General features: G+C 37.0%; 1 protein-coding gene across 3 annotated transcripts; it reads left to right on the top strand.

The window, feature by feature from the left end:
* Window positions 1-6704: 6704 nt before the first annotated feature.
* Window positions 6705-12658, top strand: LOC103715470 (uncharacterized). 3 transcript variants are annotated; one of them, XM_088718195.2, is made up of 2 exons: window positions 6705-6880; window positions 12273-12658. In XM_088718195.2, the coding sequence occupies exon 2, from the start codon at window positions 12273-12275 to the stop codon at window positions 12444-12446; it is 174 nt and encodes a 57-aa protein (XP_088574321.1). In that variant the 5' UTR covers window positions 6705-6880; the 3' UTR covers window positions 12447-12658. The 3 variants fall into 3 exon arrangements, with proteins under 3 accessions (XP_088574321.1, XP_088574320.1, XP_088574319.1); XM_088718194.2 differs by having other exon boundaries at window positions 6710-6880; window positions 12202-12658; XM_088718193.2 differs by having other exon boundaries at window positions 6716-6880; window positions 12267-12658.
* Window positions 12659-17438: the final 4780 nt, after the last annotated feature.

Here is a 17438-nt window from a genome sequence, read left to right on the forward strand (position 1 = left end):
TAAGACCCTACTCTCAAATGTTTGAGCCAAGCCGAACTTGCTTGCTGGAGGCTGGGAACGTAGCGGTAGCTGACTTGGTAGCGCTGCGACTCGCGGAGAAGTCGTTGGATTCTGCGTTTTCGTTCTACGAAAGCTAGTACGTTCTGGGTTGTCAAGTTTGAGAATGGAGGAGAAAGCATTTCTTTTATTATTTTTATATCTTATTTGTCCATTAAAGGGCAATAATAGGGAAACTAATATATATGAATCTTGAAGTTATAGCGGTAGAATTACTCTTTTCCTTGAGAAAATAAAAGGAAAAATAAAAAAATAATAGATACAAATTGGAGCTTATTTCAATGGTCATATTGTTTTGCTTCGTAATCAAAGATTTTCAGCTTGAATTGAATTTCTAAGAGGAAAAGTAGCACGGGTTAAATTGGATGTTCATATGTGGAAATGAAGAGATGAAACTTTTTTCTAATAAGAGTTTGTATTATAACAATAAGGATGAAGCACTAAAGGGACATATAGGACCAATAAAAGAAACATGGCAGCTGATATAGAAACTGTACCAAGACGCGTAATATTGTTGACATGTGGTAACTTCAGAGACCAGTTCCCATCCTCTAAGATAGGATTGTTGAAGAATGCAGACTAATTTGGTATCTTATAAGGTGAAACGTACCTATCGAAAAACTAATAGTACTGTAGAGCGGATGGCGACATGCGTAGTTATTGGACTATTTATGGAATGCTACATCAGATATTTTTTTAAAATTATTAGATATTTTATTTTCTGATTTTCACTACAAATTGGTGGTGGTTTCGCTATAGGAGGCCTTCATAAGCGAGAGGTACTTAGTGGACCAACTAGCTTAACCATGGAGAATAAAGTTTTTGTCGCTTTACCTCCTCTCCTCGATGAAACCTGACGATATACGTAGTCAACTTGCATCACCTCTTCCTGCCAAGACTTGTCGCTCCACCTCACCAATGACGTCAAGCATATGCAAATTAGCGATTGTCTACCACCACCGAGCAATTTGGCTGGGACCTGCAGGCCAAGCATGTGTATCGAGAGGCCAACGGGGCAGCAAATTGGGTAGCCTCCTATGTGGTTAACTATTCTGATGAGACTTTATGGCTGGAGAAGAGGGGACCACCCGGTGCCTTCGGGAACTTGTTATTTTTTGATTTCTTTGAATGTATTCGTATATGTTATGTATGATACATCCGTTTCAGCAATAATAATAATAATAATAATAATAATAATAATAATTTGACTGGGAAGAATGGAAGGGGGGACGACGTGAGAGAGAGAGAGAGACGCCTCGTTTTGGAACAATTTTAGTTACGTTTTCTCGATGCCCATCCGTCGTTGTTCGTTGGCGCCACGGTTTCCTCCTTGAAGACTATTTGTTGATGCCGCAGGCCAATAGCCTTACGCATCCTCATACCATGGCTGAAGATAGCATTATCCCATAAGAAACAAACCCAAATAAGTGGAAAGGATAGAAGCAAGAATTCTACTAGCCAAGAAAAACATTAGACACAAGATAATGCACAATATCCAATAAGAAGAGGTTGAGTAGTGCCATACGGCTCCCATTATACGTTTACATGAGCAGTTCTCTTATCATGCTGTTTGGGAGAATTGATGTAACTTGTAGATTTGTTGCCGCGCATGAAAGATCGGTTGATTATGGAGTTGCCAAATCAGTGTCTGTAGGCTTGGTGATTTTTTTTTTTCTTGTAAGATGGCACGGTTACATGACCCTAGGTATAGATCCAACTAATTATGGTTTTGGAGTCTCCCTCCAGTATAATGTTGGGGGCTGTGGCTTTGAGGATTGTGATAGCATAAACCAAGTCTTTTCAAGTTCTTCTTAGCTCCACGAAAGGCGTTGAACTGTCATAAAGATGACATCCACCTTCTTGCACCAACTTTGAGATTGCAGATGATAAACACAACACCATTTTTTAATACGCTGCTATCAAAGTTGACCTTGAGGAAACTAAGAAGTGGAGGCTGCCAGGTAAAGTGGATCGCCATATATAGAGGATGTAAGGACTGCAGTAGGAAAGGCTCAATTTTTCCTAGCTATCAAAGGCCACCGAGTGCATTGGCAGCAGTGACAGTTAGGGGATGTGCATTCTTTTATGGTGCAACACAAATCAACGTAAGAGACAATCCTAAGCTACTTTTCAGAGTAGGAGGGCTACTCCAAGATGAATACCCAGCTTCCAAATCCAAGCAATATCTTTAAGCACCATGGAAGTAGGCCACAGCAGCTTGTGCAATTCCTTGATTCCAACTTTGGAGCAAAGCATTCCCTCCCATCTTAGTTTGTTCGGGCATCTCGATGTGGGGATAGCCATGGAGAGATACTTCTAGTCGAGTCCTCGCCAAACACTCGAGGTATAGAGTTATAATCCCATTTTCTTTCATTGACTATGAAGAGGTTCATCACTCTCATATTTTCAAGTCTATCGAAGTCAATAGTATTAGGTGTAAGAGCTGAGAGCATGCCTCATGGAGAATATCAATGGACCTGCCATCTCCAATCCTCCATCTAATATATAGAGTTATAATCCTATTTTCTTTCATTGACTATGAAGAGGTTCATCACTCTATATTTTCAAGTCTATCGAAGTCAATAGTATTAGGTGTAAGAGCTGAGAGCATGCCTCATGAAGAACATCAATGGACCGCCATCTCCAATCCTCCATCTAAGAATTTCGATGCATTGGAGGTTGAAAGATTGGATACCTATTAGCCTCTGCCACAACGCTTTATAAAGGCCCCATTTGGAGGAGCTTTTAGAGGATCAAAAAGCACTTTCTGACCCTTCAAAAGTATTTTTGGATGAAAAATAGTATTTGGTAAAAATTTTGGAAAGCTGTTTTAGCTTTTTTAACAAGCTAAAAACAGTTTTTTGGAAGAAGCTCCATTTTGGAGCTTTCCGAAAAAGCTGTTTTGAGCTTTGTTGGAAAGCTTTTTTTTACCAAAATACCTCCATTTAAAAGTCTCTTTTTTCTCCCAAAACCCTTCATCCCGCCTCTTCCTCTCTCACCCATCCCCCTCCCCCTCCCTTTCTATCTTCTTCTTCCTCTCAACGCCGCCACCCAAGTTTCTTTTTTGTTTTGAGAGGTTGCCTGTGGCTGCCCATGGTGGCAGCCACCACGCCGGCCACCTTCCGTGATCGGTGACCCCTCCGCAGGTCGTTGCGACGCCACCCGTGGCGCGCGGCCAGCCTGTGGAGTGGCCGGGCCTCCGCCAGCTGCGAGACCGGGGAGGCGAGCCGCAGCGAAGCCCTCATGGCGGCCCCCGCCTCCCGAGCCCCCTCCTGGCCAGCAACTGTTTGTTTGGAATCTCATTCTCTTTTTTTAAATTTTTTTTGTTGAAACAGGTGATTCATTTAATTCTAGTACAGATACATCTAACAAGATCAAAGACAACATATCCGGAAGCGTACTAGGCAGCTCTCTTTCTCCAACCCAAAGAGTGTCTCTAAAGTGGTTGGCCACGTATAAGGCCACCCAGTCTGCGGCTCGCTCAAAACTTTTCAGATTTCTCCTATTCTCCCGCTCAAACTCTTCTTTCCTTCTATTAGAAAAGGATATATTTTCTCTCGTTTAATTTCCTCTTTTCTTTTCTTTTTTTAATAAAGAAGTACACCACTTTGCATATTTCCAAATATCAAGGATTGTGGTCCGCCCAGATCAAAATTTGATTTTCCAAGAAAGCTAGCCATGGGCCTTCAGCTTTGTTTGGAACTGGAGAAGTCCAGTATGCATATCACGGCTGCTGGTGCATCAGCTCCGTGCAATGCACCATGCCTAGTCCCAGGGAGAGGGCTTATGTGATCATAGATTGTCATGATGTACAAAAATGGTCACGGCTACTTGGTCGGACCTCTTGAGTTCCATATAGAACTCTACATGATCCATACTCAGAGATACTCTCTATTGTTGGTAACAAAAACACCAATTTAGGTGCACAGATGCTCGGCCATATCTACAGCCATGGGTTGATGGAGGTTAGACGCTACCTTCAGCATAAGCACTCGAAGCAGATGCTATATCATGATTCGATCGGTCTTGCTGCAAGTTTTTATGAGACTGGGAGTTATGTGAGGGATATACAATTGATAGAGATGGTTTGCAACATTTGTAGCTTCACAAACTTTTCTAATGCTAATACCCACCCTCTTCTCCCTCATCCGCCACCTTTTTTTTTTAAATTTTATTCTGGCTTAATTATTCCAAAAATCCTGAACTTTTTGGAGGTTTTCATTCTTATCCTGAACTTCAATTCGTTGTAATCTGGTCATCTGGCTTTTAGGACATTGGAATTACATCCTTTCATCCGATAGCTATGATAGAAATGGTCACGTGTCATCATGCGACACGTAATGGATGCCGATGTGCCATCAGCCAGTTTCTAATTGCAACGTTTTAAAAGTTAGGTGGCCTAATTATAATGAATTGAAATTTAGGATGAAAATAAAAATCTCCTAAACATGATTTTTGGCATAATTAAACCTTTTACTTTTGTCCTATAGATAATAGGCTATCTTGTGGACAGCCCCTCCTTTAATTATCCCTTACTTTGCAAATGCCAATAAATGCAAGATTTGCATCTAAATCACCGGCATAGCATCCGATGCCCTTTTTTTTTTTTTTTTGTCAAGTACTGATGAGAAGGACCCGTTGAGATGGAAGAAATTTTTGTTTCTTGGATGTGAGATATTAAAATCCCCCATCCATGAGCATTTTTAAATGTTTCATGTGAGGACCGATGTGGGCATGTGTCTAGTCCCATATCGATTATTTGCTAGATAGATCTTAGATATTTATACAGGATCAAGGAATCCAGATAATACCTTCCGGCTAGCTATTTTGGGTGAGATCCTGAATTGTGACAAATGGTATTAGAGCGGATCCGGCCCATAACCTATATGAAATAGGGGACACTGCAGCACGGATCCATTGAAGCTGACCATGAGCCAATCATGGTATTTGTGATTAGATTTGAATGAATTTGAATCCTTAGCCTGACGAGAATGTCAGAACTTAAACAGAGAGAGTATGTGAAGACCAATGCGGGCGTGTGTTTAGTCTCACATCGGTTATTTGCTGGATAGATTTTGGATACTTATACAAAATTAAGAAATCCAAATAATACCTTATGATATTTTTTTATTGAGTTATGACACGGATAGTCTTTAAGCTTGTGCATTGCTTAAAAAAACCATAGTGGGTCATGTCCCATGTCAAACATGAACGAGATCTTCCAGCTACCGGACCAACGGCAAGGTAGAGAGTGCCATATACCAATATCGGTTACTTTTTTAATTTTTCCACAATGCTACTCAGAGTACTTTGAACTCTTTCATTCATCTATCTATAAAGATCTCAAAGCAACTATTATATGCTCCAACAGCGGATCCATGCAAGAAAAGGTAAATCCGTCTTTCACACGAAAATTGCAACCCTTGTCCACTGAGTTAAAGGCTCATGAAACTAGGACGGTAAATCGATAGTCAAAGTGAGGGCTGATATCTTGTCAAATTGAACACCACTCCTTGCCTTGAGTTGCAAGAGGCGGTACCATTTTATAATATAGAAAAATAAAGAAAAAAAAAATATATAGACATGCTTGGATATGCTGTCATTCCAACTTTCTCTTTGATGCAATTATATTAGCTTCTATCAAATTGGTGAACTAGAATTTATTACAACAAAAGGAATTTACAAGGTTTCCAAAGACACTTTATCAACTTTGTCTACCATTTGTGTTCCAATATAAATGCTATCTCCGATTGAAGTGGTGCCAATTGATTCAAGTCCTATCAACAAGACACCTTCTTAGTCGATTGTCTGATCTTCACTCTTGCTTTGCTGTTGGATTGGTCTTTCAGTATCTATGACTGGAAGTATTCCTTTAGTTAAGAATAAAAATAGTAAAACTTTTTAGATGTAATTTGATGATGAATTTTGTTTAATTTTAAAATTAATTTGAAAATTTATAAGCCTATGAGGTTATATATCATTAAAAACTTTTAGTTTTACATTCTAATATTTTAACAATTGAAAGCATACATATTAGTTATAGTTATTTTTTATTCTGAAGGTAGAAAATTATAAACAAGTGGTGGCAAATGCAACATTAATGGTTGCGATTATTGTAACAATAGGTGGTGGCGACAACAATGACATGGCGGTGGCGACAATAATAATGCTAATATAAAATTAAAATTTAATTTTATAAATATATAAATAATTTATATGATGCCATAATAGCAACAACGATGACGAGGGTTAGGCATGGTGGTAACAGTAGGTAAAACGATATGGGACTACATCGAAGGCCATGATAATTGTTAATTAGGATGTCAAATGAAGTTCAAACAACAGTGTTATAGCCGTTTTAATTGGTAATATAATGTAATACAGAAGGATAAATCTCCTTATACGTGGGAGAGGTTGTTTGAAGGAGACAAATTGCATGGAGAGATTTTAAAGGAATTCGGTCTCTCTGTTCTGGCAAAGAAATTTGTCAAAATAGGTGAAATTTTGATTACGGTATTGCTAAAATGGGAAAATTTTGATCGAGTTTTGAAGATAGAAGGGAACCGAGGAGCTACGACTAGCATGACCGAGACATTTATAAACTCCCAGTGCCGGTCCGGTCCAGAGTGTAAACCGCACGAATCGGGACCGGTTCGAGCCCAACTCTCCCCGGCCGGCACCAACGAGAGAGTAATCGAGGGAAGCCCTAAATATAAACCGCGCCGCGCCCAAGAACTCCGGACCTCGCCGTCGACTCCTTTACCTAGAAGAAGCGCCCGCGGATCGCAAGTTGTAGAACTCGTAAAACCCTAGCCAAGATCAGGTATGCTTCCTTAATTTTTGGTATCACGATTCTCTCTCTCTTCTTCCTCCTTTGTTCTTGTTGGAATTTTGGGCGGATGGTTTAAGTTTTGGGCGGAATTATATAAATTGTTGTTGGATAAAAAAAAATTATTTTTCATCTTTTGTTTTGCATACTGATTTGTTGTACCTGCAAGCAAAATCTCTATAATGCTATTACTAGAACATGCGTGCTTGTGTACATGCATTTTCGTAATTCTTTGTATATAATCTCGTCCTGCAGTTTTGACGGCTTGAATCCTTCGCAAATAAGAACTAAATCTCCAGCTTTGGTTCTTGTATACCAAGTTAGAGTCATATAGGCATGATTGTTTTTTTTTCCCGGTTTGTTCATTTGGCATTAGCATATTATTAGAATTTTGACCTTTGTTCTTGCTGATAGATCATGATGATGTATGCTTACAGTCTCGGGCTTTAAATTGTAAATTTAAGGCTCGGAAATGGAAGAATTGAAACTTCAGAAATCACGAGGAGCATGAATCATGATTCTATGTCTCGCAAAATGAAATCTGCCATCTTTCTATTTGTAACTCCCTCCCTTCTTGGATTTGTTTGCCCCACTGTTGGACAAGTATCTTTCATAAACAATATATTCATTTCAAGATGCTTTCACACCATAGCATAAGTACTGGTTGGAGTTGCATTAGATAAATCTTGAGAGTAGCCAAATTAGCAAAGATGATGAGATTAGTTGAATTCTTCGAGGAGACAAGGACAAAAATTCTCAGACAAAAACTAAAAGCTAATTGTAAAATGCTGGATCCAGAAAAGATTTTGAGATGATTCAAGATTACAAAATATTGCTACTGATAATTTTCTGATAGGAGAATTAGTTTTAAACTGAATTCCCTTAATCTTCATTGTTTTCTGTTTTTCTGCTATTTTTCAGCAAATATATCATGTTCACAATCACAAAAAACGAACTTAAAAAAAGAAAGAAAGAAAGATGAGATGGTAGATGCAGAAGAAAAATCTGAACATTATTTTGCAATCATTTTTTATAAATATATTTTCTGATTGATTTTTAAAGTAACATGTGTGTGTATATCCTAAGATTTTTATAAAATGACATGTAGTACTGTATGCATCTTTATAGCATTCTTAGAGTTCATAAGGTTTGTGGGAAATAGAAACATCCTTCATTTTGTTCAAATAAACTCTGTGCAGTGCTATCCTGAATACGGAGATTATATTTTCTTATTTCTATGCAAGATGTTTAGTTGCATATGCTCCAAATCTCAAACTCTTATTGGTGAAGACTTGTTGTGATTGACATTTTTTATGCTTGGGATGCATCAAAGTAGTCTTTGAGATATATATAAAAAAAGTAATAATGAGTTTGTTAATGAGATTCCTCTAACACAACCATATTAATGTTATCTACAACGTGCAAATGTCCATGATTTAGCAATTTATTCTGTGCACCAGGAATATGTTTGAGGAATATCTATATGGTGTAGTGTTATCTTTGTTATGGAGCAGTGCATCATGACAAATAAATTCCATGGCCTAGGGTTTAGATATTAGAGTTCCTTTAAAATCTAATAATGTTTTTGTGGGAACCTATTAATTACTTAAAATGCTTTAATCAATTGGAGCTCACATGTGACAATACTCTAACTTGTCACTTACGATTATCACTTAGGATCATGATATGTTATTTGGGTTCTTTGGCCCTATATAAGTTTCCAAGATCTACCCAATGCATAGTCGATGTGGGACTAAACACACGCCCGCATGGATCCTCACATACTCCCTCCGTTTAAACCTTGGCATCATTGCCAGGATAAAGGTTCAAATCTATTCAAATCTAATCACAAGCACCATAATCGGCCTACGGTTAGCCCCAATGGGCTTGTGCTGCAGTGTCCTCTAGCCCAATAGGCTATGAGCCGAATCTACTCTAATACCATTTGTAACAACCTATGATCTCATCCAACAAGGCTAGCCAAAAGGTGCTATTTGGGCTCTTTGGCCCTATATAAATTCCAAGATATACTCAGTGCATAGCCGATGTGGGACTAAACACACATCCGCATGAATTCTTACAATGTGAGTCATATCATTTGGAGCCCTTGAATTAAGGAATTCTCTCTCTGAACAGGTATTTGATGCTTTTGGGCTCATCAATATTCTGAATGTTGCTTTAATTTAAAGGGTTCTGGGTCAACAGATTCTTTGCTTGAACAGCAAGGTTTAAATACTTGGTTCTGATTTTGACCAGACCAGATAGTTTCAGTCTTGGTGATTCTACTCTAGTTTCAGCTGTTTTTTTTTTTGAAATTAAATAAAAGTTAAAAATTGTCAACTAAAGTGAAGGAACTTTCAGTATCATTAAAAATTATTAAATTTCACATCATTTCAGATATGCCACATCCTTTAGAACCTTTAGATGTAACTTTCAGTTGATTTATTCTGGAACAAAAAAAATAAGTTTTTAATAAAATGTTCAAAATCTATGTTTAGAGTGTAATTTATCATTTGTATTTAACTATAATAATAGAAATGACTGTGAAGTTTAAACCTAGAATATGCAAGCTGCATTAAAAACTTTAATTTTCATTTGAATCTTTTTGGATTATCACATCATTTCAATTGTTTTGGAGACTTGTAAACTGACTATAGAGAACATGCTTCCGATATCTTAAAGAAATAAAGGATTTTCACATGTTACTCCCCTTTTCCAACCGAATGTTAAAGCTATACACACAATTAGATTAATGACAAATATATCCAATTGGATATCAAAAGTTAGCCCCAAGGATTACTTTCAGCCAGAACTCCAAAACCAGCACCACTTTTCTATATCAGGTTCTGGCTGAAACTAAAACATTTGGTTTTTGGTTTTTGGTTTTAGGGTTTTAGATGTAACATTGAACCATAGAGGATGAGCCATAGAGCAACAGTAAGGTTGCTCCATTGTGACTCGGAGTTCATAAGTTTGAAACATGGAAACAACCTCGCCTCATGCAGGGTAAGGCTCTGTATATGTGACTCATCCCAGACGCGTAATGGTAGGAGCCTTGTGTGCTAGATTGCCCTTTTATATGTAACTTTAACAATGATTGAAACTCTACCAATGTGGGTGTTGGTCCTAGTTTGATACATTGTTCCCTAGAGAGATGAAATGCTATGAAGTTGATTTTCACAATCGCTATTCCTTGCAAATGTTGTAGATGAGACTTTGTACATAGCTAGGTTTTAAATCCCATAGGATGGGGTGTCCTCGTTTCTCTATAGAACGAGATGCCCCACTGTCCCATCCCATCCCGATAGGTACTCTTCGTCTCTCTCCCCTTCCTTTTCCTTTGTTTTTTTTTTTGTCTTTCTTTTGTTTCTCCCATCTTCCTTGCTTCCTTTCTTTTCTTCTTTGTTCCTTCCTTCATTCTTTCCTTTTTCTTCATTCTTTTCTTCCTTTCTTTATTTCCTTTTGTCTTCTTCGTTGTTTCCTTTCTTTCTTCTTTCTTTTCTTTCTTTTTCTTCCACCTTCTTTCCTTTCTTCATTCCTTTTCTTATTCTTTCCTTCCTTTTTTTCCTTTTCTTCTTCTTTCCTTCCCTTCTTTCTTTTCTCTTCCTCTTCTTACCTGCATGGATGAGTTTTAGAGTCCCACCTTTGTCCCAGTCTTGTTTTCTCACAAGAATGTGACAGGATGTCCGAGATGACCCCTATCCCACTGGGATTTAAAAGATTGGTATGCAAAATGATAAAATCTATCGATAGGAGATCTATCTTGTCAAAAGGGGTGAATCCTGAAATTATTGAGTTGAAGTTACAATTAGGTTTCATATCCATGATCTTGACTGCTTAACTTGGATCACATGTGTGAAAGGCCGTCCTAGAGCACGGGGCTCCTGCCACTGTGGGTTTGGGGTCAAATGTATGAAGCCTTACCCCTGCATACGGAGAGACTATTTCTGTGTTTTGAATTTGTGACACCTAGATCACTATGGAGCAATCTTACCATTGTGTGCCAAGGCCCACCCTCTAAAAAAATTTAATTAAGTTGGTGATTCTTGATATCTTGAATAATTGGTAATTCATGGATTATCTTTTCAAACAATTGTTAGTTTATTGCACTTAAAAGACAGATTTTACCCTGTATAGGAGTGGAGACTAAGAGATGATTAGTAGGTGGTAGCCTTGATTTAATTCTCGAAGCCTTACTAGATGATAATATGCAAAAGTTGACATTTGCATAGGATGTGACTAGGGAGTCAAAATAATCAATATGTTGCCCCCTCCTATCAAGGAAAAGGCAGAGCTATAAGTTGAGCTGCATTTATTTGGACCACACTTGCAGTCAGCTAATCAGCTAAACAATATTGCCATTTTGTCAGACAACTACTACTGGTGTACATTTTATGGCCATCTAACATACATTAAACATTGATGTATTCAAATTGTAGTTCTATAACTAATAATCTGAATCTATTTATGTACGGTTAATATATCTGAGGCCAAACTGGGTTTTGTATCGTAAGAGTCATGCAGAATGAAGCAGAAGGATCCAGTATGCTGCTTGTCTCGTTTGTGTCAAATTCAATTCGTAGAGAACTATGTTTATTTTTCAGATTCATCCACCCTTCACGTGTAGCATCACATCGTAGTCTTCCTGTCTTGATTCCCACATCTTTGAGGTCTCTGCCTAAATGACAACAAACTGTTCTGTCATATAAAATTTTCAATTAGATACTTTGGATGCTCTTTTTCATCTGTTAGCTCTTGGTGACATCCCTACAGATTGTAAATCGAAACATTTACTTTCCACTGATTGTGAGAATCGACTGAGATATTTAATTTTTGATGCACTACTATTTACATGTACCAATTCCTGCAACTATAGTGGCAGCACAAGAAGATGAAATCAATTTACCGTGAAGGAACCATTTGTTTGGTGTCGATTCCCTCACTACTGATCCCCAATGACAAAAGGTGTCGGTTGGATAGCACGAATATTGGATGGATGCTTCAAGCAATCATAAGAATAGTCATAAATTTATTTATTTATTTCTGAAGCAATTTCTAAGAACAATTCTTTAATTGCCGAATCATTTACACAATGTGAAATGATTTTGCCTTTCCCATGCTGCTGCTTTGTTTTTTTTATCCCTTCATAACACCCATGATTGTTGTTTTCTTGCAAGAATTTTCGATGCGGATGTCTCAATCATTATATCTTCCATTTTAATTCCGTTTTGATAATTTTAGGACTGCTAGTTTATTTCCAAATATTGAAGTAGTAAGAACTCACTACCAATGTCTTATTCTGCTATGATGAACAGATAAAATATCGCCTGAGGCTAAAGCTTATTTGGTGACTTGGTTTTTCTTCGCTTTATTTTGCTAGACATAGATGGGAAAAGCCAAGGGTGGATCAATTTTCATCAGGCTGGTTTCGGCTGCAGGAACTGGATTTTTTTACGTTAAGCGAAAGAATCCTCGGAGAATCACAGAGAAACTCGAGTTTCGTAAGTACGACCCGCGTGTGAATAAACATGTTCTCTTCACAGAGGCAAAGATGAAGTGATTGATATCTTTCATGATGTTTCTTCCAATCTGTCGCCGGATTTACCGTCCAGAATTCCATATGTAGCTAACCGGCCATATCACTCAACCACCAAAGAGTGATTAGCATTCCAGTTTCAGGGTTAAAAAAAAACAAAAAAACATAAATCTCAGATTTTGTACTTTTCCAGCGAAATTCTTGATCTAGTTGGCCGCACTATTCGCCTTCTTTTATATATATATATATATATATATATATATATATATATATATATATATATATATATATATATATATATATATATATATATATATATATATATATATATATATATATATATATATATGTAGTTCGGAATGCTGTAAACTCTTTCATAATTTCATATATATTTTATAGGAGTAGATGCCTATTCAAATGTATGTCTGTGGGCACTCTTCTGAGTTCAATCGCTGCATCATCCTTAAGATGGATATAGATTGTTATTAGGACCAATCTAACAAAGATGATGCTGTTTGGGAGCCCAGCAATTCATGTCATTTTGGTTAATATAGTTTGTAGGGTTTTTTATTATTATTGTTTTGTGCTGAGACGGGTATGTCAAGCTCTATGAGTTCGGATATATTCAATAAAGTTAAAAAATAAAACATTCCATTGGCGGTTTTTGGTGAGATGGCAGATGTGATCTCGCCTATCCATCAGTGCAAGCTGGGCCTTACTGTTCACTTGTTTGTACTAACAGGGTTTGGCGTACAATGCGGCTGTGCTCGGCAAAACACAACCGAGGGTCGGTGACTGCAGCATCAGAGACAGCTGTGTAAGTTACGGTCCCACCCACGCGCCAACCCGTTTGAAAGCGCTCCACATCCTTGGGTTACGACTTACGACAGTGGATGTGACACATCGATTGCCGCCGACGCGCGGGTAAAATTAGTATCGGCGGACGTCTCGGTTAATTTTGGTTTCTCTCTCTTCTTTTCTTTTTTTAAATAATAGTTATAATTATTATTTTTTTAAAAAAAATCCTACCCTCCTATCTTGTAGACTTGCGTGCACAACCATTTCAACCTTTTTTGTGGCAGAAATGCTGTCACGATTGTCTTTCTTGGCCAAACAATTATGGTTTTCTTCTGAAAAGTTAGGGCCCCTTTGTTATTAGAACAATATGATATGTTATAGTATCATTTATTTATTTATTTATTTTGAGCTTAGAAGGGAGTTTTATCTGTTTGTAAGGATCTATCGTTGAGATAAAATCTTTAGAGATAATACCATTCAACACTCTTGACCTTGGAGAGCCATAGAGTAAAATGGATCTCGACACAAATTTGTTCGACTTCTTTTTTTCGGATTAGCAGCTAAACTAGCCCTGCCTAATTCAAAAGGATGGTAATTGAAAATGACTAGCTCAAAAGCCAAATCAAGTTTTATTTTTATTTTTTTTCACTTGGTTGAATCATGTGGAAATATGTAAGAGTTAACATGTAAAATAATTACTGATTAAGCTCGACATATTCCAGTAGTTCGCATTGGATGGTGGTTTTCCTTCTGCTACATTTTAAAGAAAATAGTTTTCACTAATCTATTCCATCAAATATATATAATTATTCTAAAAAATAATAGAACAGAATTGTCATCCTAATTAACTTGTTTTATGTTTTTTGGGTGCATTTCTTATTAACTCGTTAATGTTTTTTTCTGATTGTATTGCCATTGCATATTTAAATTTAAATATTTTTTTGTAATTTTTTTGTATCGCTTGATCCTCGATTGCTCCTTTCACATTATCATATTTTTTTTTTCCTAAGATAGACGAGTACGAACACATTCAATAAAATTAGAAAACAGAATATTATAGAATGCTTTATGCAACTCCTCTTTTCGGGTCTACAGGGTGCCACTGGAGTTATTGGTTGTATAAGTGGCTATCCAGTCCGCCGCACTGTTGGCCTCTTTGAAGACGTGCTTGGTCTGAAAAGCTCTTCCATCTCCATCCATCGACCAAATATTTCGAAGTAGGAGGTGATCTCCACGCAGGCCACTCGGTCTTTTCTAAATTCAATCTATCACTATGATGGTGTCATTCTTCATAATGATTGAATCGGTCTGTAGCACCAGTCCAGCACAGTGAATGCCTGTCCATGCCGTCCAAGCTTAGTTTTAGGAACAGTAGTGTCGGAAAGCCTTTTTTTTTTTTTTTTTTTTTTGAGTCTAGCAAGGACGTGGAATCTTCAAAGGTGTAAAGATACCCTGCCACCGCAAAATCACAGCCAATCATCGAAGCGAATCTCTGCCTTGTCAAGTACCACTGTTGACACCAGTCATCAGAGATAAGATGGCTGTGATGGTCCTTCCGCTGAGCCATCATTTGAATGGCCCAAGCAAATAAACCTATAGCGTAGGACAAGAGCACTAGTAATCCCCTACCCTTCAGCCTCATAAATTAAATCAATTGGTATCAAAAAATTAAATAAATATTTAAAAATTAAAATTAAAGAATTATAAATCTGCATCGAATCCTCTAACTCCACAAATTATTGTTCGAGACGTGTATCTACAGGACGATTACGTGTCCCACCTCATGTTGTATATATAATATGTATATACATGTACATGCATCCACAAACACCATGGAAGGTAATATTTTTGGATCAGCTTGATGTCGCCACAGAGACGTAATCTGAGTGACTCACACGGCAATAACAGGTTGATTACAAAAATCATCTTCAGAGTTTGCTATAATTACTGATATGCCTCTGGAAGATGTAGCTGTAACCATTTTCCCACATGCAATGCATCATTGAAGGTCAATACAGTAACGAGGGTACGATTGGAAAGAGAAAAAGGAATCTAGAAACTAAAAAGAAATTATTTTGAATTTCATAGCCTAAGTATATAGGATGCATTTGGTTCTGTTATCGAAATTAGAATTAGAATTGGAATAGAAATTTAAATACCATGTCCTTCAACGTATTTGGTTTGCAATCTGAATTAAAAATAAATTTGAAATTAAATTTAAATACTAAAAAAAGTAAAAATTAAATTTTAAGAAATTAAAATATTTTTAATTTTTAATAAAATAGAAATAGAAATTAAATTTTTTTCAATCAAATAGTCGGAATGAGTCATTCATTTTTATTCTAAATTTAATTTAATTTTTTCCAACCAAATATACCCATAATTTAACTACCAATAAACTAAAGGTCGCATGGAAACAAATCCTCAATTTTATGTCATTTCATCGTATGTCATGATAGCTCCATTATTTGAGTTTGGCTTCTTAGGCATCAAGATCTTAATGGAGTATGTTATTTTAATATATCTCAGCATCACTAACCACTAGAATAAAAATGGCGGCTATTGTTTACTTATTTTCTATCTAACTTTTGAACGATTTTTTTGAATTAAAAAAAATCAAGGATCTGCAGCCAGTAGTAGGTGTATATGAGAACGACAAAATTGTTTAGTGAATATTAAAGAAAGAACAAATATGGCAAGTATTTCTGTGGTTCCTATAGTAAACAAAATTTTAAAAAAAACTTTTATATATGTGCTAATATATATATATATATATACACACACATACACACACATAATCCAAAATCGGGCTGCTAAGAATATAAATTATAGAGCTCATGGTAATATAAAATCAAGCCATATTTTTAATATTTTAGAAAAAACAGTCAGTTTTGCAACTATATGATTATTGAGGCAAAAATACAGTGACATCCTTTCAAGTTTGGATAAAAAATAGATTGACCCTAAAAAATTGAAAATTTTTAATTAACTTCAAAAAAAAAAAATTTTTTGTGTCAATGTGGCCTAACTTTTCATCTCCATTAGAAGGCGTTATCATGTAATCTATCACATGACAATTTAATATGAAATGCCCTTCAATTATACATGGGCTTACAATTTTGGCACCTAGGGAAGAAGAGTTGCATGACTATCTTCTCTTCGCCTCTCAAAGCACCTCAGGGCCCTTCTCCATTTGCCAAACCTATGGTTCAGCTCTAGCACTCACATCATTGTCGGATTTATCACTACTAGCAACCCTCCTGCGAGGTTTGCTCCATCATTGCGTGCTCACCATGCGGAGACCCTTCTTCTGAAAATAATTCCTACGGATACGATGTTGCGAAAGCTTGCAAATCTCATAAAGGGATTCAAGGTGGCTTGCTGCAGGAGCATGGTGCTAAACTATATTTACACTGGTTGGGTGGGCTCACTTCCAAGGAGAGTGAGAGTACGTCGATAAGCAATGTAGCCACTACATGGCTTGCTACCTTGCTCGACTTTATTTTCCAAGAACCCTAATCTTGATGGATTTGCAAGGCTTTGGAAAATCCAATCAGGAAGAGGTGGTCTGGGACAAAGAAGTATGCGTTAGAGGTTGGCCAGATGAAGAAGCAACAATTGCAACTAACATCAAAGTTGGATAAGAAGTTATCGTCAAGAGTGCTGACCCAGGTGAGATGGAGGAAGGGGGAGCAACGTCGGTGGGAGGGCAAAGAGGGACCCAATAGTGGATGCAGGAAAAAAGTAGGAGAGGGGAACGAACATCGAGGGCATGGTTGGTGAGAGGAAGGCAGAGCGGAACATGACGAGGAGGAAAACCCTAGGCCTCATGAGTAGTAGAGAGGCAATGCATTGGAATGGGGTGGGAGGTAAACAAATATTTGGTAGGAGGGCGTAAAGGGAGGAAGGCGAGTAAAGAAGAGTACTTTGGTTAAGAAGGCGAAAGAAAGAAATTCCTAATCAATAATAAAGATATTATTATCTTTTCAATTAATTTATTATAGATTATATCAATACAATATAATGGTGATTAATTGATTTTTTTTTAAATTTTGGGATCAAAGAATTTCTCATCCAAAGTTGAAGAGATATTGTTGTATTTTCACTCTTATTGATTAGGATCAATTTGATTATAGTGCAACTCACTGGCATTGTGGTCCCAAACATTTTTTCTTTTATAATGAATTTAAAAAACCCTCATTTTACCAAGCATATGCA

This window comes from Phoenix dactylifera, chromosome 3 (assembly GCF_051530095.1).
Source record: "Phoenix dactylifera cultivar Ajwa chromosome 3, Ajwa_hap1_PhDact_Kaust_v1.1, whole genome shotgun sequence".
Classification (NCBI taxonomy): Eukaryota; Viridiplantae; Streptophyta; class Magnoliopsida; order Arecales; family Arecaceae; genus Phoenix; species Phoenix dactylifera.

Excerpts from the sequence above, each read along its gene's own strand:
- LOC103715470 (XM_088718195.2), top strand. The coding sequence starts at position 12,273 with ATGGGAAAAGCCAAGGGTGGATCAATTTTCATCAGGCTGGTTTCGGCT.